Source organism: Marmota monax, unplaced genomic scaffold (genome assembly GCF_021218885.2).
Source record: "Marmota monax isolate L192 unplaced genomic scaffold, Marmota_monax_Labrador192_F-V1.1 WCK01_AAM20220418_F8-fsc00014, whole genome shotgun sequence".
In the NCBI taxonomy this organism is placed as follows: Eukaryota; Metazoa; Chordata; class Mammalia; order Rodentia; family Sciuridae; genus Marmota; species Marmota monax.
The window spans coordinates 31,710,303-31,736,602 of NW_026695222.1; the positions used below are offsets into that span (position 1 = coordinate 31,710,303).

The 26,300-nt window shown below is 49.8% G+C and overlaps 1 protein-coding gene and 1 long non-coding RNA gene across 6 annotated transcripts in view; one reads left to right on the forward strand and one right to left on the reverse strand.

The window, feature by feature from the left end:
• Positions 1-4,433: 4,433 nt before the first annotated feature.
• LOC124085699 (uncharacterized) lies at positions 4,434-7,800 on the reverse strand. The gene is made up of 2 exons (XR_006849527.2): positions 4,970-7,800; positions 4,434-4,854 (listed from the first exon to the last, which is right to left on the reverse strand). It is a non-coding gene; the product is annotated as an uncharacterized LOC124085699 (long non-coding RNA).
• Positions 7,796-26,300, forward strand: part of Ube2v1 (ubiquitin conjugating enzyme E2 V1) — a 29,579-nt gene continuing 11,074 nt past the window's right edge. For 2 of the 5 annotated variants that reach the window (XM_046433590.2, XM_058575648.1), the window contains exons 1-2: positions 8,234-8,340; positions 24,339-24,487. In XM_046433590.2, the coding sequence (XP_046289546.1) occupies positions 8,235-8,340; positions 24,339-24,487 (255 nt within the window). In that variant the 5' untranslated portion in view covers position 8,234. Of the gene's footprint in view, positions 7,912-8,233; positions 8,341-15,196; positions 15,270-24,338; positions 24,488-24,517; positions 24,678-26,300 lie in introns of those variants that run through there. The other 3 variants (XM_046433591.2, XM_046433592.2, XM_046433594.2) reach the window with 3 other exon arrangements.

Consider the following 26,300-nt stretch of genomic DNA (forward strand, 5'->3'; position numbering starts at 1 on the left):
CTGGACTAGTTTCTGCAGTTAGCCAGAAGAGAAGGCCTGTCGGGGACAGGAAAACGGTAAGATGAGAGCAGTCACATACAACATGGATTTATTTTTAAAAGTGTGTTGGCTCGGGAGGCTGAGGCGGGAGGATCATGAGTTCAAAGCCAGCCTCAGCAAAAGGGAGGCGGTAAGCAACTCAGTGAGACGCTGTCTCTAAATAAAATACAAAACAGGGCTGGGGGTGTGGCTCGTGGCCGAGCATCCCTGGGTTCACTCCCTGGTACAAAAAAAAAAAAGTGACCCATACCTTCGTTTTCCTGAACTTTGGTCACCACGGGGCTTTTTTATGCCTATGTCTGAGGAGACCAGTAACGGAAGGGAAGCTAGGGTTTGATGGCTCACAGTGACAGGTGCGTGGTGATGGTCGCCTGGACCCCCAGCTGCTCTGGAGGCTGAAGCAGGAGGATCCCAAGTAGGAGACCAGCTTGGGGAACTTGAGCAAGACCTTGTGTCAAGAAAGAAAGGGCTGGTCATGGAGCTCAGTGGGCAGTGTCCCTGGGTTCAGTCCCCAGTACCCCCCAAAAAAGAAAACCAAAGAAATTTATAGCGAAAGGAATTGTATCAGCTCACAAAACTCAGATGTCCGTGGGGTGGCCCTGCCTTGATATTGGACAGGACCCAGGGACTCACATTCATCAGAACTTGGTCTCTGTCTTGCCTCAGTTTCCCCTGAGTTGAGACGGCATTGAACAGCGGCCCATCTCCGGGGACTCGCCCTTCCCACTGGTTGCAGAGAGGCCCGGAGTGGACGCCCAGTGGCTTGGGTTGGGTCCTGTGCCTACCCTGAATCCACCACCTTGGCCTGCTGGTGGGGCACGGGTAAGTGTCGCTTGGCCAGGAGCAAAACATGTCCTGCGACCTTCTCAAACCCCAGGAGGGAGGCAGGTACCCAGAAGAGAGGGCGTCTGTACAAGAGAGTGTGATGGATGGGCAGGGGCCAGACTCCAGAGGGGCCGGCTGAGCGGCCAGGGGCTGCCAGGGTTGCTGTCCTGTCCCCAGGCCCTGCCAACCTGTGGCAGTTGCCCTGGAGCTAGCAAAAGAAATGAGTCCAGAGTGACTGGCATAAGGTCAAGTGACTGGCACAAGGTCCCACAGCCAAGGATGGCCGAGCCAGGCCTCCCACCCCCGCCGTCTTGCCTGAATCCCAAGGGCTGGAAGATGCTTTCCCAAACCAGAGGGGGCTCTGTTCTGCATCAGGTCAGAGTGTGTCGGCCACTGATAAGATCAGGGCTTGCAAAGAAGTGTCGGTGGCCAGACAGGAAATGCCACTCAACCCCTGAACACCAGCACCTGCCAGACGGCAGGGCCTGGGCCTGGGGCCATCCCGCAGCTCTGGGGAGTGACCACTCTTGGCACCACTTGCACATGGGGATGCTGAGGCCTGGAGGTTACCTGTTGTGCTCAAGCTCACAGCTGGTAGGTGGCACAAACAGGATCCAAGCTCATGTCCCACCCAAAGCCCTTGCGCCTCAAATACCCGTCAGTAGCCCCAGAGGAAGGGGGGGGGGAGGCCAGTGACAAGAGAAGTCCTCAAGAAAACCGCAGTCCACATGGGAATGGCAGCCATGCTGGGAACTGGGGTGACCTGGAGACTGTAGCTCTCCACACACAGCCGCTCTGGGCATCAGCTGATTAAAGAGAAGCCAGACGTCCAGAGTTTTCTTTTTCTTTCTTTCTTTTCTTTTCTTTTTTTTTTTTTTTAATATTTTTAGGTGTAGTTGGACACAACACCTTTATTTTATTTATTTATTTTTACGTGCTGAGGATCGAACCCAGGGCCTCGCACGGGCAAGGCGAGCGCTCTACCGCTGAGCCACAACCCAGCCCCCAGTCCAGACTTTTCAAATGCTGGCTCCATGTTTAAAACATGATGCCAGCCGGGCGCGTTGGCACTCACCTGTAATCTCAGGGAGTTGGGAGGCTGAGGCAGAAAGACCGCAAGTTCAAAGCCAGCCTCAGCCACTTAGCAAGGCCCTAAGCAACTCAGTGAGGCCCTGTCTCAAAACAAAGAGCGCTGGGGATGCGGCTCAGTGGTTAAGCGCCCCTGAGTTTAAAACAAAAAAAACAATGCGGGCCAAGCAAAATAGGTGTCATGGGCTATCTGGGACAGCCACCCAACCTGGGCGCCAGCTTTAGGTGAGCATATGTTGCCATCTGGTGGTGGAGCAGGGTAGGTGACATGCAGGGCAAACACTGGTTCCCAAGCGTCCAGGTCTGTGCTGGCTTCTCTTCAGAGGGGTCTAGGCACACACCGCAGGCTCCTGTCCACCGTTTGACCCCAACCCCTTTGGGTAAACCTGTAATCCCAGGGACTCCAGTGGCTGAGGCAGGAGGACGGCAAGCTCCAAACGAGCCTGGGCAACTTAATAAGACTCGGCCTCAAGTTAAAAAGGGCAGGAGATGTAGATAAGTGGTGGGGTGTCTCTGGGTCCTAAAAAATAACGTATTATTTGAAAGAAAATGAGCCATCTAAGCAGAATGGTGCACACCCAAAATCCCAGGCACTCGGGAGGCTGAAGCAGGAGGATCACAGCCTTGGCAATTTAGCTTCAGAAATCAAAACCCTGTCTCAAAATTAAAAAAAAAAAATCTAAAGGGCCATGGGTGTAGCTCAGTGGTAGAGCACCCCTGTGTTAGACCCCAGTACCCCCTCCACACAAGAATGTGAACACAAAACAGGCCACAGCAAGGGTCAGCGGGCGACAATGGGCCAAATCCAGCCCACTGGTTTTGCTGTGGCCACAAGCGCTTGTTTTTAAATGATTGGCAGGAGAATCTTTCAGGACAGGACATTCAAATGCCAGCGCCCGTTGCAGAGTTTAGTTGGCACGTGGCCATGCCCACCCACTCACTGGTCCCTGGCTCCTTTGTGCTGCAGCAACGAGGTAACTGATTTCCACAGAGGTCAGGTGGCCTGAGGAGCCATGAGACCAACTCTCTGGTCCTTTACAGTAAAGGTTCCCAGTCCCTGATCCACAGCGAAGTCAAACACCCCAGTTTCTGCTCCCCAAGCCCTCAGCGCCCCTCCCAGGCTCACCAGGCCCATCATTTTGAAATACCCTTGCAAGTCCCTTATATAGGCACTCGGGTAATGTAATGTCCACCCACACACAGTAGGCGGGACTGTGCTCTGCACCATCCCCTTTTTCACATAACCGTTTTGGAAATAGTGTTATCAATGTTCAGAAAGCTTTCTTCCTATTTTATTTTCTATTTTTTTTTTATATCAGGGATTGAACCCAGGGGTGCTTAACCACTGAGCCACATCCCCAGCCCTTTTAATAGTTTATTTAGAGACAGGGTCTCACTAAGTTGCTTAGGGCCTTGCTAAGTTGCTGAGGCTGGCCTGCACTTGCTGTACTCCTTCTTCAGCTTCCCAAATCACTGGGGCATCCCCATACCCAGCCTGACTCACTCCTTTTAACAGCTGTGTAGTATTCCACCTCCAATGGTTGTTGGGTTGTTTTCAGTCCTGAGTTTTACAAACTGCTGTTACTTGCAACAGAGATCTCAGATCTTTGCTCATAGGGCCACTGGATCTGAAGGGTCAGCTCCTAGGAACTGAATTGCAGGGTCGAAGGGTGTTTGTGTTTAAAAATCGTGATGGCTCACACCCAGCCCTGTTCCAGAGGCTGGTGCATTCACACTCACCGCTGCTGAGCAGCCTGTGGCCCACATCCTTGCCAACACTGTGTTATCAAAGGTCGAGCTCTTTGCCAACCTGATAGGTGGTTTTAATTTGCATTTCTCTTATTGTATTTTATTGAATCTAAGATGTCATGCGTCCTAAGATGCATCCTGGTTTCAGAGATGTTTGAATGTAAAAATCTGTATCTTAAAATCTTTGAAACACAATATCTTATTGTGAGTTTAAAAGGCACTGCAATTCCTCATCTGTTCATGTCCCTTCCCAAATTTCCTGGAGGACAGGGTAGTAGTGGTTAAGAGTTTGGGGTTCAGATCCCAGCTCTGCCACTGACAAGCTTGTGACTATGGGCAAATCACTTAACCTTCCTGTGTCTCAGTTGTCTCATCTGTAAAACGGGGAGAATAATGGCACTTACACATAGGCTAGTTATGAAGGTTAAAGAAATTACTATATGAAAAACACTATGTTCTGAGAACACAGTAAATGCTCAGTAAATGTTTGCCTTTCTCTTTTCTTTTGCGGTGCTGGGGTTGAAACCCAGGGCCTTGTGCATGTTGGGCAGTGCTCTACCATCTAGTTATACCCTAGCTCTTTGCTTAACGGATTTCAAGGGCCCTTTTTAAATTAACTCGTCCAGCTCCCTAGTTTCATCCCTTTCTCCATGGCTACAGAAAGTGACGTATGATACACAATCGGGCGTTGTAGAAACAAATTGTCTAGAAAGAAACCAAAGGCTGGGGACTTCGAGTGGGAGAACATGGGCTTATCATGCTTAAGGCGCTGAGTCCAAGCCTCCACCAGAGGGGGAGAGAGAAGGTGGGGGGGCGCAGCGGGGAGACACCGACCAAAGGAACCAACCCAGACGTCCACCAACAGAGGACTGTTGGACGGACCGGCACCCCTCCCCGTCCCCCTTTTTGACTGAATATTGTAGCAACAACATCATACATAAAATGTCCTCAGGCAGCTTAAGCAATGGACAGTGACCTTCTCGGGCCTTCCTCAGTCCGCAGCAGGGGCCCAGATTTCCCTGGGCAGCTCCACCCCCTCTCAGGACCTGGCTCGCCACCTCTGCGTTGTCATCTTGGTCTGGAGCGTCAGGGTTTGGGCCTCAGGTTGGGCCTCGTGGCTTCACATGACCGTTGGCGCCACTTCGCCACTTCCTATGGTGGAAAGAAGGGAGTGGAGAACAAAAAACCCGGGAAAGGGACGCCTCACCGGGGCCGCGGGCCGCGGACAGTGTCCAACACCCCCCTTTTCTGGACCTCCCGCCCCGACCTGCTGCTGACTCAGCGGCCGGGCTGCACGTCCGTCACGTGTGGCTGGCAACCTCAGACCCCGCGTCCCTCGCCACAGGGGACCAGCAGGTGCTGCCGGGGGCAAAGGAGGAGATTCCAAAACTGACTCTCCGCCGTCCTCGCTGTGTGATCCCCGGGAAAGCCACCTAACTCCGCCAGCCTCGGGTTCCTCGGCCAACAAAACCGAGACGGCAAAGGCTCCTTTGCAAGGGTCACTGAGGATTAGGCAATAATAGCAACTAATGCTTAAGTAGCACTTAACGTCAAGCCTTCTGAGTCCTCTAGCTCTGCTAACCATTTTAATCCTCAACAATCCGATGAAGCAGGATTCCCTCCTCGTCAGCAGCTGAGTTATCAGCTCCGGGCAGAGGCGGGACCACGCCGGGGGCCGGGAGGAACCCAGCTCCAGGGACTGGCTGTGCCGGCCGGGAAGGGGCGGAGCCTCCCGCGGGCTGTGAGCCCCGGGAGCACTACAACTCCCAGCAGGCACCGCGACCTCCGGACTACAGCAGCCAGCATGCCCCGCGCCTCCCGCTTAACCTCTTGCGAGGCGTTCTGCACAGGAATTTCCCGTTATTGTCAATTTTACTTTCAAGGAACTCCCAGCAAGAACCAGAAAAATCTATGCGAATAAACATCTTCTGAGCATCGTGGAAAGGGACTTGAATCCTCATTCCTCCACCCGTAGGTTCTCGGTCTCCGTCTGCTCATCTTTGAAATGGGGCTGTCCCAAGGGGTGGCTGCATCCAGCTGGGAGCTAGTAAAAGCAGGATATAATGGCTTGGTAAATGCCGTTTTTTTTTTTGTTGTTGTTGTTTTTCTGGCGTCCCTTGCTTCTCCCTGTGCCAAGGGGTTTTCTCAAAGTATTTTCTCGACAGCGACCCTGTGGGTCGATACTTTCCTCTCCCGTTCAAAGAGAAACTGACGCCCGGAGAGTCGTGCAGTGAAGTGCGTGGTAAAGAAAGACGTGAACCTAGAAGATTTCCCTTCAGAGGGGCGCCTACCTCTGCAGCCCAAATGTTTCCACTTGCTGCTGATGTTTTACAGTGACCCAAAGTCCAGGACACATATTTAATGTGCTCCCCAAATCAAATTTGTATCCTGTGCTACATAAAACGTCAGGTTGCATTGTGTGTGGCTGAAAAAGGAGGAACACCTGGCATTTTGAGAGCCGATTATAGCTGAAGTTGACCCATTTGGAGGAACCAAGGAAAGCTTTCCTGAAGAGGTGATCCTAGATCTGAGAATACAGGCAAAGGCCCTGCGAAGAGAGGGCTCTGAAAAGGTTGTGCTCCCTGAAAAGAGCCAGGCTGGGGGGAAGCAAGCGAGGCCCTCAGTCGGCCTCACAAGTGCAGTTAGGACCTGAGTGGAAACCTCCTTAAATTTTCTGCCCTGGACACTTCACTGGCCCCATCTTAGTCCATGATGGGCACATCCTTGCAGGGAGGGCAGCCATCCATCCTAGCTTGCCCAAATGCTTCTACTTGCTACTGACCCTTTACAATGACCCAAAGTCCAGGACAGACCTCGTGTCCATTATCCTGGAGAGAATGCAATAGACCCCTTCAGTGTGACAGGTGTCCTCACTGGAGATAACTCTATGGTCATTCAGCTTGTACCATCTATGTTGTCCAGAGGGAATGGGGAGCCACTTGAAGGCTTTAGCTGAGGGCATTTTGAGTAGACTCTGGCTGCCTTATGGAGACTAGACTAGGTCAGAATACAGGCTGCCAAGGCTACCCAGGGGAGACAACAGCACTTGCCCTGAGTGGGACCAGTGGAGAGATGCTTGGCAGAAACTGCTGTCGAGAAAGGTGATGAGTGGGATCTTCTGGGTGAGGGCTTCCGGCTTCCTCTGTCCTGAGTGCTGGTCCTTCCTCTGCTGGGGATCAGCAGTATGACCTTGAGCCAATTCCTTCAAGTTTCTCAGCCTCAGTTTTCACATCCATATAAAGGAGTTGCTCATTAAATTATCACTTATTTGCAAATATATATGTCCCCAGGACCTTTGTACTTGCAGTTTTACCTCCTTTGCATCAGTTGGGTCTCTGTTGAAATGTGACCACCTTAGGAGGCTCTTCCTGGAGATTTCCTGCTGCCCCTTCACTGGTCTATTCCCTGGCCAGTCGTAGTTAGTGTCCCACTTGTTTACTTGCTCTTTGTCTTCGACTAGAATCTAAGCCCCTGAAAGCCGGGACTTGGTTCTTTGGGGGTTCATCTCCAGCACCTAGCACAGTGCCTGGCATACAGTTGGTGCTTAACAAATATTTGGATGAAGGAGTAGACTAATGAGCGAAGGAATGAATGCATGGGTGGATGGATGGGCAAACGCTTTTGCTGCCAGCTTTAAAGGTCTCAAGTCAGTTAGCTGCGCCTGACCCCAAGCCGCCTCTGGCCAGGCAGCAACAACCCTGGAAGCAAGACTTCCTGGCCTGAGGTCAAGTTCTGATTCAGCCGCTTAACAGCTGAGTTTAGCTAAATCGCACGGCCTGGCTCAGCTTCATTTTTCAAGTTAATCCTGACCTGGTGAGGACGTTGCGAGGATCTAGCTGGAGAGGAACACGCCCGAGGCTGAACAGGCGCTTTTTGTTTTGCGGCTTTCTTTTCCTTTCACAGTCGCGCCCTCCCAAGCCTAATCGCCCCAGCCCCTCTCACCAAACACCTCAACACCACCCTCGCACCCGGGCCGGAAGACACTTGCAGGTTGCCGGGCCCTCGCGCACGCAGACATTTCCTCTCTGCGAAAGGGTTCTCAGCTGCAGCCCCTCCAGGCCCGGCGCGCGGGTGAGCGAGCGGGCGTCAGCGGCGCCGTCTGCGCTTGCGCGTGCGCCTGCGCACCAGCGCCCGGGGACGGACGGGGGGAGAAGAAGGGGCCGGCCTTCGAGCGACAGCGACGCAAGATGGCAGCCACCACGGGCTCGGGTGAGCGGGGGCGGGCCCGGCCGGCCGAGGGGGTGCGGGCTGGGCTGGGGCCGGGGACCCGGGAAGGCCCTTGCAGTGGGGCCGGCGTCTCCGCGCCGCCCGGTCCGCAGGGCTTCGCAGAGTGGCCCTCGCGGCCCGACGGGGAGGAGGAGCAGGCGGCGGCCGGAAGCACGGGCGGGGGCCGAGGGGCCTGTGGGCGGCGCGGCGAGGCGCGGAGGCTCCGGGCGGCGGGAGGGCCCCGCGGCGGGCCAGACCGGGCGAGCCCCGCGGCGCTGCCGCGGAGGAGAGCGGGCCGGGAGGCCCCTCCGGGTGCGGCGCCCGGGATGTGTGCTCGCCGGATGGCGAGGAGCCCGGGGGCGGGCGGGCGGAGGAGCGCGGCCCGGCGACGGAGCAGCCCGCACGGCCAGGCGTTGGCCGCAAAGTCCGCAGGTTAGGGACGGAAGTGTCGCCTGGCTGCCTGGGGGAAGAAGGCCATCTCCATGGGGCCGGTGGGAGCGGGGAGGGGCAGTGGCCAGGGCCGGGCTAGGGCGACCCAGGGGCACCCCAGCACTAGCAGGCCATATCTGAGGGGACAGGTGACTCCTCCTAGTGAGGCTGCGGAGGCCATCTGCGGGCTGGGCGGAAGAGGTGTCTTGGGAGTGGCAGCCGTGGCAAGGCCCCCCGCAGTGGGTCCAGACGTGATTCCTTAGAGGGGGACTTCTCCTGTCCTGCCCTGGGTCAGGGGGGCAGACCTGGAAGTGCCTGTCCGGTGGAGCCACTACTCCTTTTCACTTTTGGATAACTGGGACAGACTGGTGCCTTCAGCTCAGAAGTTCCCCATTGGCCAGATGGGAGGGACAGATGAGAACTCTTGGGTGACTATGGGGAAGGACAGCCAAGAGGGAATACTCCTGAGGGAGGGACTCTGGTGGTCCCTGGTAGGTTCAGGGAAGCAGCACTTGGAGACTGGATCTCCTGCTGAGCACACTTAAAGGGGCCAGGAGGGGACACTTGAAGGAGCTGTTTGAGGATTAGCATTCTGCACTTGAACATCTGGAAATGGACTCAGATGGTCTTGGAGGTGGGTTGGTCATTGGCTGCGGACGATTCCTCCGGGGGGGCTGATGGCGGAAGAGAGTTAGAGCCCGGAAGTTCAGGAATTTGGGGGAGATTCTCTACCTTTTAATGAGGAGGCTGCATCCTCAGCCCAGGAGGTACCCCCAGATAGGGTGATGGTGGGTTGCCTCTGATAGAGGGAGCAGACAGGGACACCAGCCTGGGTACGAAAGTCCTTGGGTGTAAGATAGGGCAGGGTCAGGAGGGGGGTGGAAGTGTGGGGGACCTCATCTTCTCAGGATGTCTCTTCTAGTGTCTGAGTATGACTGATAGGGTAGGAACTGCTAGAATTGAATGCAGAGGATCTAATTAAAGTGATCCATCACAGACTGCCTTTTACATTGCCTTGTACATTTAAGTCAGCAGAGTCTCCCTGGAGCATAGAGGAGCCGGTGCAGCCTTTAACTAGATTTTGGTTTCAGTTGGTACATTGCTGAGTCAGTTCATTTACCAAAACACTACCACAGGCACTCCCAGGAGACAGAGGCTGAGTCAGGGCAGGCTGCTGGGGGAACTTCTCACCAGAATACCACCCCTGCCAGGTTGCTGTGAGCTGGAGAATGCAGTGTGTCCGAGGCAGCCATTGTTACCATGCAACTCAGCCTTGTTGGCAGTTGCTTGAGATCAGCTACCTACTACAGTCCAGTTTAACAACTCCTTAATTCTAACTTCCTGAGGCCCTACCAGTGTTAGAGGGCTTCATAAATGCTAGGGCAATCAGAAAACATTAGCAGCTGCTGTCTAGTGGACTCCAGGGGCACTCGGCATGGCTTAGATATAGAACAGGCTTTGAGGCACCCTATACTGGTCTTCCCAAAATGGACATTTGCTGAAGGCCTGTATGTCCTATCATAGATAGCAAACAGGATGGATGTAGCCCCTGTCCTTGAGGAGTTCTGTTCAAATTAGGGAGGAGGCTATTAAGGAAGCAAATAATTAAGAATATTTTCAGCCAGGTGTGGTAGTGAATACCTGTAATCCCAGCAACTTGGGAGGCTGAAGCAGGAGGATCCCAAGTTTAAATCCAGCCTCAGCAACTTAGGCCCTAAGCAACTTAGACTTGTCTCAAAAAAAAAAAAAAGAAAAGAAAAGAAAAGGGCTGGGGATGTGGCTCAGTGGTTAAGCACACCTGGATTCAATCTCCAATACCAAAAACAAACAAGAATATTTTCACATACAGGGAGTGCTGTGAAGGAAATTGGGTGATGTGATAGTGTCCGGAGAAATGGTCAAGGTAGGCTTCTCTGGGAAAGTGGCATTTGAACTGAGACAGATGATGGAAAGAACCAACCCTGCAACTTGTGTCATAGGGAGGACTGTCCATGCCAAGGCCCTGTGGTGGCTCTGAGCTTGACATGTTGAAAGAACAGAATAAAATTCCTCGGTGTGTGAGGGAGACTTGTTATGGAGTCCAGTCATGGAGGTGTAGCTTTGGGTTTTATGAAGTACAAGGGGAAGCTATTGAATGAGTATCTGATATGAAATGGGCTTTAGGAAGTGTGTGTTTAATGAATGCTTTAAAATGACCTGTGGCCACAGGCAGTGAAGGTGTGTAGTACAGGCTTTCTAACCCTGAGAAGTTTGTCAGGTGTGTTGCGGAGCCTGTGCCCAGGTTTAAAGAGAACCTTTTGATTAATCTGTGCCCTTGACGCCAGGAGAGAGTCGTGAAGCCTTGAGTTCCTGCAGAGGCTGGACTTGGTTTCATGGTCAGCACTTGCTGCACCACCTTCCTCTCATTTCCCTTGGGTCTGTGATGTGCGCTTTCGCACAGATCCTGGAGAGTAGAACTGTGAAACATCCCTCTCAGTCCCTTAGGATGCCACACTGTGACTGGTGGATTTCTCCTGCCTTGTCCAGTAGTGCAGGATCTCAGACAGTGGTCCTTGCTGTCACCCAGCAGCCCACAGACTTCCCTGACAGTGAACTAGAAACCAAGTGCAAGAAGAGTGAACCCTAGCTGGGCATGACTTCAAATTTGCATACCTAGGAGTGGCTCCCGTACACATCTGGTTTATGGCAGGTTAACCATGTGGGCAGTGGAGATTAAACAGTTGTCCCTTCTGTTCAAGGGTGTTTCCCAGAGAAAGCCGGAGATGAGAACTCATAGTCCCTTAGTAGGTCTCAGTTCCCCTATGTCTCACTGTGAGCCATCTTGAATCAACTGTAGTTAAGTGACTTTTGCAGTGTGGTCCCTGCAGTCAAGGAAGGAACTCCATGTTGGCTCAGCCAGAGAGCCTGCAGTGTGCTCAGTGACGCGGGAACTGGCTTAGCTGGGCCAGTGCCAGCTGTTCTGTTAAGGGACCTCCAGGGTTCATTTCAGTGTTGATTTTGTCCCTTCCACATTAACTTTAAAATCACCCTGTTCCTTCCCCCCTTCCTCTTTCTCCTCCTCATTGTTCCTCCTCCATTTTGAATTGAACTCTACAGTAGTTTGATCAAAGTAGACTACAACCGTGAATCTGCCTAATTCTAAAAGGCCACAGGGAGGTACAGAGCAGCACATTTGGTGGAGTAAATATTGTGAAATTACTGCTTTCGTGCTGCATGTGGTGCTTTGGAGCATTCCAAGGACTTTGCTGGCCTTTCCTGTTGTCTCCTCTTCGCGCTCACAGCCCGGTGAGCTAACAGGGCAGGTGTCAGTTACTGAGGGAAGAACTAAAAGTTGAAGGAGCTGGTGGCTGGCTGAGAAGCGGTGGTGGTCACACCAGAGCCCATTTTGACTGCAGCCCCCCGCTGCACACACACCCTGCTCCAGGACCTTAGGAAACAGGTGGAAAGGCGTGGATTTGACATGTTCTTCCTGAGTCTTGGAGGGTTTATAATCTTGGGAAAGAAAGGACTCGAATGAGAAGTGTCTGCCGTCCACTTCAGGAACCCTTTTTTATAGCATCCCTAGCCATTGTGTGTCCCCTGCTGGGTCATGGGAGTTGGGACCGTTTTTAGGGAAGTGCTTGCATGTACCCTGTTCTGAGTAACATACCCGCTGGGCCTGGGCCAGTAGCTCACGTGCAGGTCCTGGCCCTGGTCTGCAGCAGGCCCTGGGACCTCTGGGGGTTGCCCACTGGACTATTATCTCCGGCCCCATTGCCTCTTCTCCAGAGCCGGCATTGCGGGCCCTCAGCCCTGGGCCTCTGTCCACATTTCTGCCTCGGCCACGCAGTTTCCCTCGAGTTGATGAGAGTGGATGGTGTTTGGCAGGAGTCTTTCCTCAGCTTCACAGCCACCCTGTCACAGGTCCAGCCGGTGTAACCCCAGTCCCCTCCATCCCCCTTGTCGTCCTGTAACCAGAACACCACCTTTCTCCTGTGTGGAAGTCGGGAGAGCTGCTTTGACTTGCCCTTTTCTAATACATTTTCTATACAGGAAGCAGAATGTCAAAACTGTCATTTCCCCTCAGAAAGCCCTTCCTGTTGCACTTGAAGAATAAACTCAGGATTTTCCCATGGCCCATAAGGCGCTGAGAGGTCCTGGCCCTGCACCCGCTGCCTCACATGGTGGCGCGCGCTCCTGTTCTTGCTTTTCCCCTGCTGGGTGTGCTGTGGCCCCAGGTCTCCATGTGCCCGGCTGCTTCTTATTCTTCAGGTTGCAACACTCCCCAGAAAGCTCATCCCTTGCCACCTCATGCATGGAATGGTTTTTTGTTCTGTTTTGATACCAAGGATTGAACCCAGGGCACTTAACCACTGAGCTACCTCCTCAGCCCTCTTTATTTTTTGAGACAGGGACTCGCTGGGTTGCTGAGGCTGGCCTTGAGCCTGTGTTCCTCCTGCCTAGCCTCCCAAGTCACTGGGATTACAGGTGCACCTCCGGGCATGGTTGCAAGGAGATTTCTTGGTCGCTATCCCAGGTGCCTGTTTGGTTTTCTTCTAAAGCGCAAGCTTACCTGAGTCTTGTTTCTTTTCTTGCATATTTTCTGTGCCTTTCGTCTGGCAGGATTCTGTCTAGTTCTCTGCTGTGTCCCTGCACCCGGTGTACTCCCTGACTTTATAGTCAGTTGTTCAAAAAATATTTGTTGAATGTTGCAGTGGATTAATCCAGGGTCTTACTTTGATGTCACCAAATATGTCAATTTGGCATGTGGGGAAACTGTATCTGATAGGACAGGAGCAAAGTGACCCTCAGTCTTCCCCAGGACAGGTCTCACCCTGGTGCTTTACTGTAGAGCTGACTGTGTCCTCGCCTTCCCCAGCCCTGACGCACTTCTTAACAGCTTCTCTGTCTCCACCCTGGGAGGGGAGGGAGGATCTGACCCTTGCCTCCTCGCTGACCAGCCTGACCCTAGCCTCCGAGGAGCTCAAGGTCTTCATTCTGTCATTGCAGTTTGCTTCCCCTAGAGCAACGGTCTCAAACTAGGGAGCATTCAGATGGCCTGGAGGCCTGCTGGAGTTCTGGAGGGGCAGGTTCCCAGCTGCATGAAGTAGCGCTCGGGGAGAACCCCCTCCTGGCCAGGCCTCCCGGGCAGCCAGACCAGCTGCTTGCTCAGCTTTGACCTTAGCTCTCGGAGGCTGAGCCCTGTGCCTCCCTCCAGGCCTCCGTGTCTCCTGAAGTGGGAGCCTCCTGGGGCGGGAGCAGCCCCACACTCCTAGCCCAGTTTGCTGTCTTCCTGGAGGAGCCCAGAATCCCGCGGAGCCAGCAGCTTTCTTTTCGGGAGGACCCTGCAGCTCTCCTGTTCTAAGTCAAGGCTGGGGTCAGGCGCGGGCCTCGCAGCCTTCGCCTGCTATCGAGTCCCTTTGCACCACAGATATTTCAGTATGTAGCTGAGCGTCTGATGGCTGCCTTAAGTGTCCCGCTCTACGCCGCGTCAGACTCATCACATATTCATGCTTTCTCAACCTGCCTGTTGTATTTTCTTCGTGCCTCCTGCAGCTGCTGATTTTTAAGTTTATATTTAGCCAAGAGAATTACTGGCTGCTTTTGATACTGACACAGGTCCAGGAAAATCCTCTGGAAAGAATTCTGAAGTAATAGGAACAAATATTTTCTTGTCAAAGGCCTTGGGTTACTGTGATATTTTAGCACCTTGGCGAGATTATCTTAGCATGTTTAGATTTTCCTTATCTATGTCTAGCTCTTACAGAGTCCATTTTTATATCCTCTATGTCATCACTTGATGCTGTTTTTCCAGCTGTATTTTAAATGTCAGATGGAAAAATATTGGGAATCTGAAAATTTAGGTTGATTCAGTCGATTAAAGTGCAGTAGGAATAAAACACGTTAGAATATTGGGTTTTCTGACCAGTTATGCTTCTGTTCTTTGGCATATGTGGACTTGGTTTTTTAATTTACTCACTAAAATGTTTTGTTTAAGTGAAATCGTGAGTTTGAACTTACACTCTCCATTTGGGATGGGGTGGGCTCCTGGTGACTGGTACAGCCTGAAGTCTGCAGGTCTCTGAACTCCACCTGTATTCAGATTTATATACCTAAAGTAGCCCCTGAAATTCTAGGACTGGGGTGCAGTTTGGCCATTTGGATTTAAATGCTCTTTTGTTTTGTAGAAAGTGTTGATATATTAACTTTATGTGCAGTGTCTAGATGGTCTGGGATATTAGTAACATGCTTTCCTGCAGATTATATGAAACATAGTTCATTTTACAAAAGTGAAGAATACTTTCCCTGTGTGGTTTAGGTGAGAAACCAGTTTTCTCTCATTAAAAAAAAAAAAAAAAGTATATACCTTCTTAAAATTCTCGATCACTAAAAAAAATGAAAATAGTACCAAATTTTACTTATATCAAAATTTAAAAACCTTAGCATCTCAATTATACGCTGTTGGTGTCCGATGTGTCGGTCACAGTAGACGGTTAAGACTGTTAATAGAAAAGGGAAGATTCTGCTTTTTCTTCAACCAGGAAACATTTATTGAGTTCCACTGTGTGCCAGATAGCTTGCTGGGTTCTAGGGAGGCAGATTGACTGAGTCACAGCTCTGCCTTGAGAAGCTCGGAGAGTGAGTCAGAATAAAAAAGAGAAAAGGAAACGGAAACAGAAAGAAAAAGTACAGCGCAGGCCTCGTGTGGAGATCTAGGTGTATAGGGACGGGGTTCTGAGAGGTCCTCTGCAGTTTACTGCCTTCCAAGTAAGATTTGTAGATTTTAAGATCATTATATTAAAAATATAATTTTTCTTGGACCTTAAAACCCATACTCACCCCAGGATGATTTTCATGATGTTAGACTCCTCTTTTGCAGATGTGTTGGGGTACTGAGGAGTGAACCCGGGGCCTCACGCATGCAGTTGATTAGAAGAACAGAAGCATAACTGGTCAGAAACCCCATATTCTAACATGTTTATTCCTACTGCACTTTAATCAACTGAATCAACCTCTGAGCCACCTTCCCAGCCCTAGACTCCCTATTAATGGTGCCTTGTTTGCTGTTTGTATTTTCAGAAATAAAGCAGAGATAGAATTTTGTGACATTGAAGTTATTCATTCTGAAATGATACCCCTAGTTAACCCCTAGCCGTTTGTTCATTCGCCCACAAACTTCTGAGTACCTTTTCTAGAGAGCTGAGCACTTCGGGCACCTTAGGGGCATCGGAGACACAGTACTAAACAAAGACAGAGATTTATTCTCATCACCGTAGCCAATGAAGTGGAAATGAATATGTCTAAAATGTTCAGTGGCAACAAGTCCAGTAAAGAAAAATACTACAAGATAAGTCTGCACGCCCTTGACCTCAGTGACTTGGGAGGCTGAGGCAGGAGGATCACAAGTTCAAGCCCAGCCTCGCAACTTAGCTAGACCCTATCTCAAAATAGAAAGGGCTGGGATGTGGCTCAGTGGTAAAGTGCCCCTGGGTTCAACCCCCGGTACCCCAAAGTTTTGATAAATAAATCAAGATGAGAAAATGGAACAGTTAGTCATTAGGTTGAGGAACAAGGGATCAACTCAGCCACTCCCGGCTTTGGGACAGAGGCAGAGCAAATGCAGAGGAGGAGAAAAGGTGGCACACTGGTGTGGCTGAGGCTAAGGGAGCAAGCAAGGAGTGACAGGGATTGGTGTGTGACGGTGGGGTGCAGGCCAGGGCAGGACTGGGGAGTGCTCTGGTTGTGGCAGGAAGCGGGTGGTGGGCGTGGAGAAGAGCACTTTAAAAGAAACTGGAGAATAGAATAGGCAGTTAGGAATCTGGTGGCGTGGATCAGAGCAAAATACTGTGGAGACCGTGAGTAAGAGTGACCAGATTTGCAAATGGGTTGGATGTGGGAAGGAGTGCTTGTCAGGACTACGAGATTTAGGGTCAGGAGAAATGTTTGTGCCACACACCGAGACTGTGGAGTGGATGGTGTTTTGGGAGGAAGAAAGCAAGGGGGTCCGCTTTGGGGGTGTCTTTGAAAGGCCTCTTAGATGTGGTGGTGAGAATGGTCAGGAGGCAGCTGACTGGAAAGGTAAACTGGAGGCTCCTTACTTGGCTCCCCATCTGGGTAGAGTCACCTGGGGGATGGGACAGATCAAACCCTCAGAGAGACGAGGTGGAGGGACCAGCAGCCAGGAAAGGAAGAAACCTGGGCTGAGGGAGGCAAGGAGGGTGCTAGAGGGTGCTGTCCAGAGCACCAATAACCGCGTTATTCATTTATTTATATGAGGTGCTGAGACTCGAACCTAGTGACTCACACATGCAAGACAAGTGCGCTACCACTGAGCCACGACCCTGGCCCCTGGGCGAGCCTTTTGAGATTTTTTTTGCTAATAAGGAACAAAGAAGGTGGTAGCTGAAAGAAGGATACTGGGTGAAGCAAGGGGCTTGTGGGGTTGATCGTTTTTCATGATGGATAGCAGTGTGCTGAAGGAGGTGATCAGTAGCATATTTACAACGTGCCAGGTCTTATCCAAGTGCTTTCCAGGTCTGAACTCACTCCTTCTCCCTTGCCACATGTTCAGGCAGGAGCATTGTGACCCCTGGTTTGCTGGGGCTCAAGGTAATGTGCCAGGCATACAGCCAACTTGCTGGAAGGCTGTGGAGTTGGAGCTGGGGCTGAGGCTCAGTGGTAGAGCACTTGCCTAGCAGGCATGAAGGCCCTGGGAGGGACTTTTCCAGCAGTACCAAGATCCCAGGTCTGTGTTCCTAATCCTCTGCTAAAAAATTATGGACTGTTCACCAAAGTATGTTCTGATTCTTATTTGTGGGAGTTTAGTATAGCCAACACTCCAACCTGCTCTTTTGAAATAGAGTGGTACACCACCAAATGGCTTTGCTTTCCTGTGGCATCCAGAGCTGGGTGAGGTGGGTCTGCACACACGGAGAAATGGGGTGGACTTTGTTTGCCCTAAAAAAAAAGTGGAATTGCAAACCTTTTTATTCTTTTATGCTCTGTTTTTTAAATTTTTTCAACAAATGCTTATCTGAGACATAGACAGGCCAGTTGGTTTATTTATCACATTGTAAAACCAGGAACTTCGCTGCACTCCTGTGCATTAACACAGGCCACTGTAAATCTCTCAGCAGTCCCTCTGCTTCCCATCAGCCAGGCCTGGGAGAAGTTCGTAACAAGTTTTGTCACAGAATTGGTTGTGTTTTTTGGGGGGTGGGGGTACCAGGGGTTGAACTCAGGAGCACTCAATCACTGAGCCACATCCCCAGCACTATTATTTTGTATTTTCTTTAGAGGCAGGGTCTCTCTGAGGCTTAGTGCCTTGCTGTTTCTGAAGCTGGCTTTGAACTCGAAATCTTCCTGCCTCAGCCTCCCCGGCTGCTGGGATTATAGGCATTCACCATCGCGCCAGGCACAGAATTGGCTTTAAGCAAATGCTTCTGACTTTATATCCTGAAACCTTAGCAGTAGCCACCCCAGGCTGGCCTTGGCCTCCCAGCCTGTCCTGAGCATTACCTGGAGCCCTGCTGTGCCTTTTCTCTGGTGCAGCTCCCCACCAGTTACCCAAAAGTCCAGTCGTTTGGTGACATTGCCCAGCCTCTTCAGCTCTCAGTGAATCCCACAGTCGTGTGGGAGCCCTAAGAAGCGGAGGAACAGTCCCGTGGCCAGCTGCACTTCTGTGTGTGTGTGTGTGTGTGTGTGTGTGTGTGTGTGGTCTCCACTGAGATGCGGTGGGCTGCAGGGAGGCTCCTGTTTTTATTTCTTCTTAGCCTTGCGTTGCCTGGCGCGGAGCCTCGGAAGGATGGGTGATTATCATACTGAAAGAAGGTGTGCGTGCATGTATGTTACTGATAAAGAGAGAGAGAGAGAGAGAGAATTTTTTAATATTTATTTTTTAGTTCTCGGCGGACCCAACATCTTTGTGTGTATGTGGTGCTGAGGATCGAACCCGGGCCACACGCATGCCAGGCGAGCGCGCTACCGCTTGAGCCACATCCCCAGCCCTGTTACTGATAATTTTAAAAGTTTTTTTAGTTGTAGACAGACGCAATCTTTATTTTACTTATTTTTATGTGGTGCTGAGGCTCCAACCCAGTGTCCCACACATGCTAGGGAAGCGCTCTGCCACTGAGCCCCAGCCCCAGCCCTGTTACTGATAATTTATGTATAAGGCAGCTTGTTGTTGTTGTTGGGGCAGGTGAAAAGCCCAAATTTGCAGTCATTGAAGGTGTAGGGGTTTTTTGTTTGTTTGTTTTTTGGCTTGTTAATGTAGTGTCCAATTTGACACATGCTGAACACGATAAGCCACTGTGGTCCCTTGACCAGGAGCGTTGTTTTTTTACTGGGAGAGTGCAGTAATTTCTGATTTCTGCCTTCCTCTTCCCCAAACTTTGCTTTTAATTTTTGAGTTAAAATTAAAGTTGATGGCTTAAAAAATGAACTAAGAGCCTTCTTTACAGGAGCTTTCTGGTTTGTGGACGGGTTCTTCAAGATTCACCTAAAGGGTTAAATTTACCTAAAGTGCCAGTGCCAGGTTCTGCCTGAGCTGAGTGTGGGATGTTTGGGCTCAAGGAGGTCTAGGCCAGCACTCCACCCCTGAGCCGCGCCCAGCTCTGCCCAGGGGAGTTTTTGAGCCCAATTAGGTGCAAAATGGTGCTCCACGAATAGAGTGAGGCCCATGGACTTGTCCAGAGTCCAGGAGTGACTGTCCACTTTGAGCAGGACACCTGTTCTCCAACTTACCTCCAGTCTTGGCACTCTGTGGTTTTGAGCCAGATAGTAAAGAAGGTTATGAAGCCATGCCGTTCCTCTCACCACCCTCTCTTGTTCTTTGGGAAATATAGTTATTTCATTATATATTATTTATCTTAACATGCTCATTTGTTGCCCCCCTTTTTTAATCTTTATTTTTATTTTATTTTTTTTATGTGGTGCTGAAGAACAAATTCAGCACCTCACACATGTGAGGCAAGTGCTCTACCCCTGAGCTACAACCCCAGCCTCATTTGTTGCAATTTTAATTGAAAAAAACATTTTAAAAATTTCTCAGTCGTAATTTCTAATTTGACAAATAACAGTAGCTGTAAAACCCACATAAACAAAGAAAAGTCCTTGTTAGATTTTAAGGATGTGAAGGGGTCTGGAGACAAGTTTGAGAGCACTATTCAAATTGAATAAATGTGTATTATCATTACTTAGTATATAGTGTAGTTATTCTGATATTTATGTGTCTATTTCAACTCCTACTTGGAATATTTCTACATTGCCTAATAGATACTGACCAATACAAAGTTTTTCGTTTATTAAGCTGTTTATGATGCCTCTTCTGCAACTTGAAAATTGCTGGACTAAGGCATGTAGAGCACTTGCCTAGCTTGATCCCCAGCACCTTGAAAGTCGTCTGGTTTGAATTGTTCCATGATTCCAGGATTGCAGTTAAAACAGAAAGCTTACTTTGGCCTCCGTGATTCTTAGTTACTTTACCAAGTGCTGGCTTAAAATACATTGAGCTGACCTCCATATTTCTTTCCTATTTTTCTTTTGATACTGAGGATCAAACCCAGGGTCCTAACCCTAGCTAGACCTTTTACTATTTTATGTAGAGACAGGGTCTCGCTAAGTTGCTGAGGCTGGCTTTGAACTTGATCCTCCTACCTCAGCCTCCTGAGCTGCTGGGATTACAGGCGTGCATCACCACACCCAGCTGACCTCCAAATTTCTTTGGCTCAATTGTATATGGGGGTTTTGCACAAAATTAATAATATTGTCTATTTTTTTAAGTAATTGTATATTTAATTCAATAGAAATGTGTATTGAAAGTATAGTATTAATTACCAAAATAATATTTGTCCTACTTCACAAATTCAAATTAAACATCTGAAAAAATGTGAACTTGAGTTCATCATCTATGTTGAAACTAATAGCAGTGATCTTGTGATATTCAGATGTTAGAACTTCTCAATCAGGTCTGCTTGTTAGAGGAGAAGGTATCACTTGAGCCATAAATAGGATGTTCTCTGCTGAAGTCTACAAGATGAATAGCACTACTAAAAACAGTCCTTCCTGGCTTTTAAATACCTGACACAGAAAGGAACCCATTATTGAGGTCAGGTGTCATGTAACTGAAGGGGACATGGCTTACAGTTATCTAGAGGGAAGAGTCTTCTAGGAGAGAAGAGCAACTGCAAAGGCCCCAAGGTAGGGACCTTGTCTGAAGCACAGCACAGGTGGCTTAATTCTTTTTTTTTTTTTTTGCCATTTTGCTTTGTTATAGTAGAAGAAATCAGAACCTGGTGCCTGCCAGTAGTTCCAGCTAGGTGCCTGCCTGTGAGTCAGGCGATTTCGTAAGCCCAAGAGTTCAAGGCCAACCTGGGCAATGTAGCAAGACCCTGTCTCCAAAAAAAGAAGAAAAAGAAACCAAGGGCCAGGGCTGTGGCTCAGTGGTAGAGCACTTGCCTAGCACGCGTGAGGCACTGGGTTCGATCCCTGGCACCACATACAAAATAAATAAAATAAAGGTAGGGTATCCATCTAGAACTAAAAAAAAATTACAAAACAACAACAACAACAACAACAACAACAAAGAGATCAGGAAATTCTGGTTTAGGAGGAAAATCACCCATAATCCTTGCACACACAGATAACCATTGTTAACATCTTAGTCTGTGTCCTTCAGTGTTCTTAAGCTTCTTGAGATGTCTCTTACCTTCTGTGTTGGTTTGCTAGGTCTTCCATAACAAAATGCCACCTGTTGGGTGGCTTAAACAACGAATTTACTTCTCCTGGCTCTAGGCTGGAAGTCCAAGGTCCAGTTGTGAGCAGGCTGCTTTCTCCTGAGGCCTCTCCCTTTGGCTTGCAGATAGCCATCTTCTTGTGGAGTCCTCACATGATCTTCTCTCTGTATATACTTATCCCTGGTGCTTTTTTCTGGGTCCTAGATAGGGTGGGGTCCTCCCCAAGAGCCTCGTTTTCATATGATCACTTTTTGTGGGGAGAGGCCGTGTGGGGATAGAACCCAGGGCCTCTCACATGCTAGGCAGGCAGCCTGCAATTAGCTGGACCCCGGGCCTCCACAACACTGTCCATATACAAGAACCTCAGATACTCAGTAGCCTTCCTAGTAATTGCTCCAGTGTTCTCTTGGCTTTCATTTTTATTGGGGTAGGTTTATAAGTTACCAGTAATAATAGTAGAAATGCACGCTGATTTTTTTTTTCTTAGCTAAATTAGGATTATTTAACTTTGTTGAGTAAAATTAATAATATTGTCTAGCTTTGTGCCTATAATGTCACAAACATTTCAATTTTATGTCTTTGAGAGGGGACTTCATTCCACATAGCTGAATAATCCTCTCAGCCATACTGCAGATGAATGAAAAATGCCAGTGTTTTTCTAGCCAGCAGTTCAAGTATGGTTTTTGCTGTTTCCCTTCAAGTGCTATATGTGATAGTTCATAATTTTTTTTTCAGTCAGCTGACTACTTATATTTATTTTAAAAGCAATAATTTAGTCAAATGCAACGCCGTATACCTGTAATCCCAGTGGCTTGGGAGGCTGTAGCAGGAGGATCACAAGTTCAAGGCCAGCCTCAGCAATTTAGCAAGACCCTTCCTCACAATAAAAATAGAAAAAAAGGCTGGGGGTATGGCTCAATTGTTAAACACCCCTGGATTCAATCTTTGTACCAAAAAACAAACAAAAGGAATAATTTACCATTGTTGTAAATGGGAGGTTAAGATACTATTATTTGTCCTAAATAAGTTTTTCTTTCTTTTTGTCCCCCCGCACCCCCCCAGTAATGGGGATGGAACCCAGGATCTCACAGTCTCACAACACTAGACCAGAGCTGTACCTCGGCTACACCCCCAGCCTCTGAATAAGTTATTCTTAAAAATGTATTACTGAGCAGGGTGCACGCCCGTAATCCCAGTGTCGCAGGAGGCTGAGGCAGGAGGATAGAAAGTTCAAAGCCAGCCTCAGCAACTTAGTGAGGCTCTAAGCACCTTAGTGAGACCCTGTCTCTAAATAGAATATTTTAAAAATTGGCTGGGGATGTGGCTCCGTGGTTAAGCGCCCTTGGGCTCAATCCCCAGTATCCAAACAAAACAAGAAAAATGCATCACTGTAAATGAAGCTTTGGTCACACCTAGCGTCATCTAATGTGCCATTATCGGCTCTGTACTTCCAGTTGCTCAGACCTAACCCTGGGAGCTGTAGTTGCTGCTCCTCATACTTCACAGCCCCAGACAGCAGAGTGTCAGCTCAGACCTCTGCACCCAGCCTCCGTCACAGCTGTCACCTCAACAGGTGGCTGAGGCCTCTGCCGGGCAGTCGCAGGAGCTTCCTGCCTGCGGTCTTCATTCGCAGGCGGGGCCCTGGTGGACAGCCCTGGGTCCGGCCTCTCCTGCTCTCCTCTGCCTCCCTCCCTGCCCTTCTGTCCACACCTCCCTCTTTGCTTGCTCTTCCTTCTGCCTCGAGGCCCACCCTCAGCATCCTTAGGTCACAGTCAGTCCCTTGCCTCCTTCAGTCATGCCACCTGGTGACAGTAATTTAAAGCTGTAGCCCTGCCCTCCGTCACTTGCTGCAGAACACCAGGCTCTTCGCTCTTCCGTACCCTCAGCTCCCGTTGTCTGGGCAGCCGTGGGCCTCACCGAGTGGAACTCCACGAGAGCAGCAGCGCTGTTCTGTCACTGCCTGTTGCCCAGGGCCTGGAGAAGCGTCTGACACACACGGGGGTCAGATGCATATTCTGGTTGGATTAATACTGGCCTGTGTCCTACTCTTAGGGAAAGACTGATGTATACTGGGGAACCTCTCATAGTCTTGGGTCCCTCCTCTGGGCCTCTCTTCACAGTTACGTGGTAAGTCCTACTGAGAGTTTGACCAGATGGAGAACCAGCATTCAAGGCATAGGTAGCTTGTAATTTGCCTAGATTCTGAACTTCACCCCCCTCCAAAAAAAAAAATAGTGCAAATGCCAGAGAAGATGGAGGCCAGCAGGAGAGGTTGGGGGCAGCCCTAGTAGAGAGGCTCCATGCCCAAGCCAGGAAGAAGGTTGGCGTCCCCCTCCCACACCCACCCTGAAGGCCCCGGGGCCTAGGGTCTTTTCTGGAGGACACCTAAGCATGGCTGAGGCCTGTGTGGACTTAGGTCCTGTGGCTTGATGCCGGAGTGTTGCTCTCCTGAGCTCCTAGCCGAGACTTGGGGTTTTTGGAAAACAGGTAAATTAGAGAACCGGCTGCCACCTTCCACGTTTTCACCAGTCAGGAGAGCAGCTAATGAGAGCAGCTGACACAACGGAACATTTTATCCACGGCACCTTCGCTGGCTCTTGGTTGATTAAGTAAACACCATTTTTATTTGATCTGTCCATGGCCGCTTTTCCTCCTAATGTCACTTGAGAGTCATTCCAACAGGTGAGCGTACCCTTTGCCTCAGGAGTAGGTGTTCAGTCCAGGCCTAGTGCCACACAATGGGACCCAGTGACTCAAGGCTGAGTTCAAGACCAACCTGGCAACTTAGTGAAGAAACCCTACCACCAAGCAAAACTGGAAAGGCTGGGGGTCGCTCAGTGGTAAAGCACCCTGGGTTCAGTCCCCAGTACCGAGAAAAGAAGGAAACGGAACAGAAGAGGGATGTCATGGGAGCAAAACCAAGGACGTAGCCCGTCTCCGTCAGGATACTTTGGTGGGCACTTGGTGTGGGTGGTTTTCATCGCACTCTCGTGACCCACCGGATCAACATTTGGACATGTAAAAATTGATGAAGTGTGTCAGATGGCTGGGGTTGGGGTGTCTAAATTTGGTTATCCAGCCCCGATCATGTCACCTGTCACAGAACACGAGCTCCTTCCCTCTGGTCGTGCTAGTTGTTGTAAGTGGCTCGTCTGAGGCGGGACAGCCGTCAGGAGCTGTGTGCATGTTGGCGTCCCCATCGCCAGGTAGTGTAACAAGAGCCGGCTCTGGGCTCGCAGTCCCCTGTAGTTGCTAGTATCTTGAATTTCTTTCCATTTATTTTAGGAGTAAAAGTCCCTCGCAATTTCCGACTGTTGGAAGAACTCGAAGAAGGCCAGAAAGGAGTAGGAGATGGCACAGTTAGCTGGGGTCTAGAAGATGACGAAGACATGACACTTACGAGATGGACAGGGATGATAATTGGGCCTCCAAGAGTAAGCGTCGAGCTACGGCTATAAATGTCAATGTCTTAAATTCACTGTGCCTTCTTTTAAAAACACACTAGCCTTATTGCGGAAAAAAAGCTCACCCATGGTATATTTTCTGAAATGTGGCTATTCTTTTTTGACCAGTTTCAGTTTATATATGTGAACCTCCTCTGATGCTGTTTAATCCCTCTAAATGGTAAGCAAAAACCCGTTGAGACTCTGTGAATTTACATGTCATGTAGTCAGCGAGGTTGAGATCGTTGAACCCTTGGATGTCCTTCAGAGCAAGCTATCAAAGAACCCGACTCCAGGTCTAGCCAGCAGCCCCAGGCCGGTCCCAGAGGAATTCGGGAAAGCCTACACAGCTGTGGTTTCGGCTCCTGGTTTCCCAGGTGTGCTGTACCTGCGTCCTAATCCGAGGGGCCATTCAGCAAAGGTCTGGCTTCTGTCTGTCAGCTGTGCTCTGTTCCAGGCATTGACAGGTCCGGAGACCTTTGCCAAGAAGGGCCAAGTCAAGAGGGTGGGGAAGATGACCTTTCAGCTCTGTGATCTCAGTTGCCAGCACGGCTCCCTGTGGCATGGTCGCACTCCATCTCCCAGTTGAGGAAACAGACCAGGGGAGTGAAGTCACTTGCCCAAAGTCACATAGCTGCTCGGCCACGTCTGTGTGACTGGAGCTTGTGCTCCTCGATGACCACCTGCCACATTGTTCCCCGTGTTTATATTTTGGGAGTTCATTTGCTACCATTATAGAATTACCCAGAGTGCTCACTACTATAGTAACTTGACGTAGAAGTCAAGAACCAGATTCCTGTTAACACGACACTCATTTCAGACCGGCTGCGGGAGATTTTGTTGAATGTGCTTAAGGATGATGACATCCACGCCTCCTCTTAACTGCCCACAGGCTCTGAGTTTGCACTGTGGGGTGGAAGGATGCGGGACGGGCCCAGCCCGAGCAGGCAAGAGCCCAGCTCACTGTTGGGGCGCACTGACTTTCATCCTGACCATTGGCACTCGTGGTGCTCAGCACCTAAAAAGCCACTTCATGTTGCTTTTTGAGTCATTTTTGTGACCCTGTGTTTTGTGGGGTGTGCACATTTGATAATGTGCTTATTAGTTTCTTTATCCTCTTTTTCCTATGAAGAAGTCTTGTTTTCCATTGAGATGATTTTCTTTGCTGTCTCTGAAAGTTCACTATACGCTTTTGGCTTCTTCTCTGCATTTCTTCTCTTAAGAAAGGTTTAGGATTGTTGAGGATGAGACCCTTCTTCCTTGTCCTTATTCCCAGAGGACCTGGAAATGACTCAGAATGCGGTAGTTGTTCAGTGGATTTGTTCAACCGGTTCCCTCATTTATAGTTCCCAGAAATAAGAAAATCCTCGTGTGCAACACTGAGTCCACTGAATACCACTGAATTAACATACTTAACACAAAAAAAACAAGCCACGCGTGGGAGCACATGCCTTTAATCCCAGCGACTCAGGAGGCTGAAGCAAGAGGATCACAAATTCAAAGCCAGGCTCAGCAACTTACCAGACTATGTCTCAAAATTAGCAATATAAAGGACTGGGGGTATGTGTGGCTCAGTTGTAGAGTGTCCCTAGGTTAAATCCTAGTATGAGGGTTAGGGACAGTTGGTAAGTTCTACTGGGAATATTCTATTCCACCTGGAGCAGCTTGGGTTACCCTGAGTTTCAATTTATCTCTTTCCAAAGGGGAATAAGTTTTAGTAAGTAGCTATAGTATGCCAGATGCTTTCCATATATCTATTTGGTAAAAAGGTTTATTGAGGTATAAATTCCTATATTATAGAATT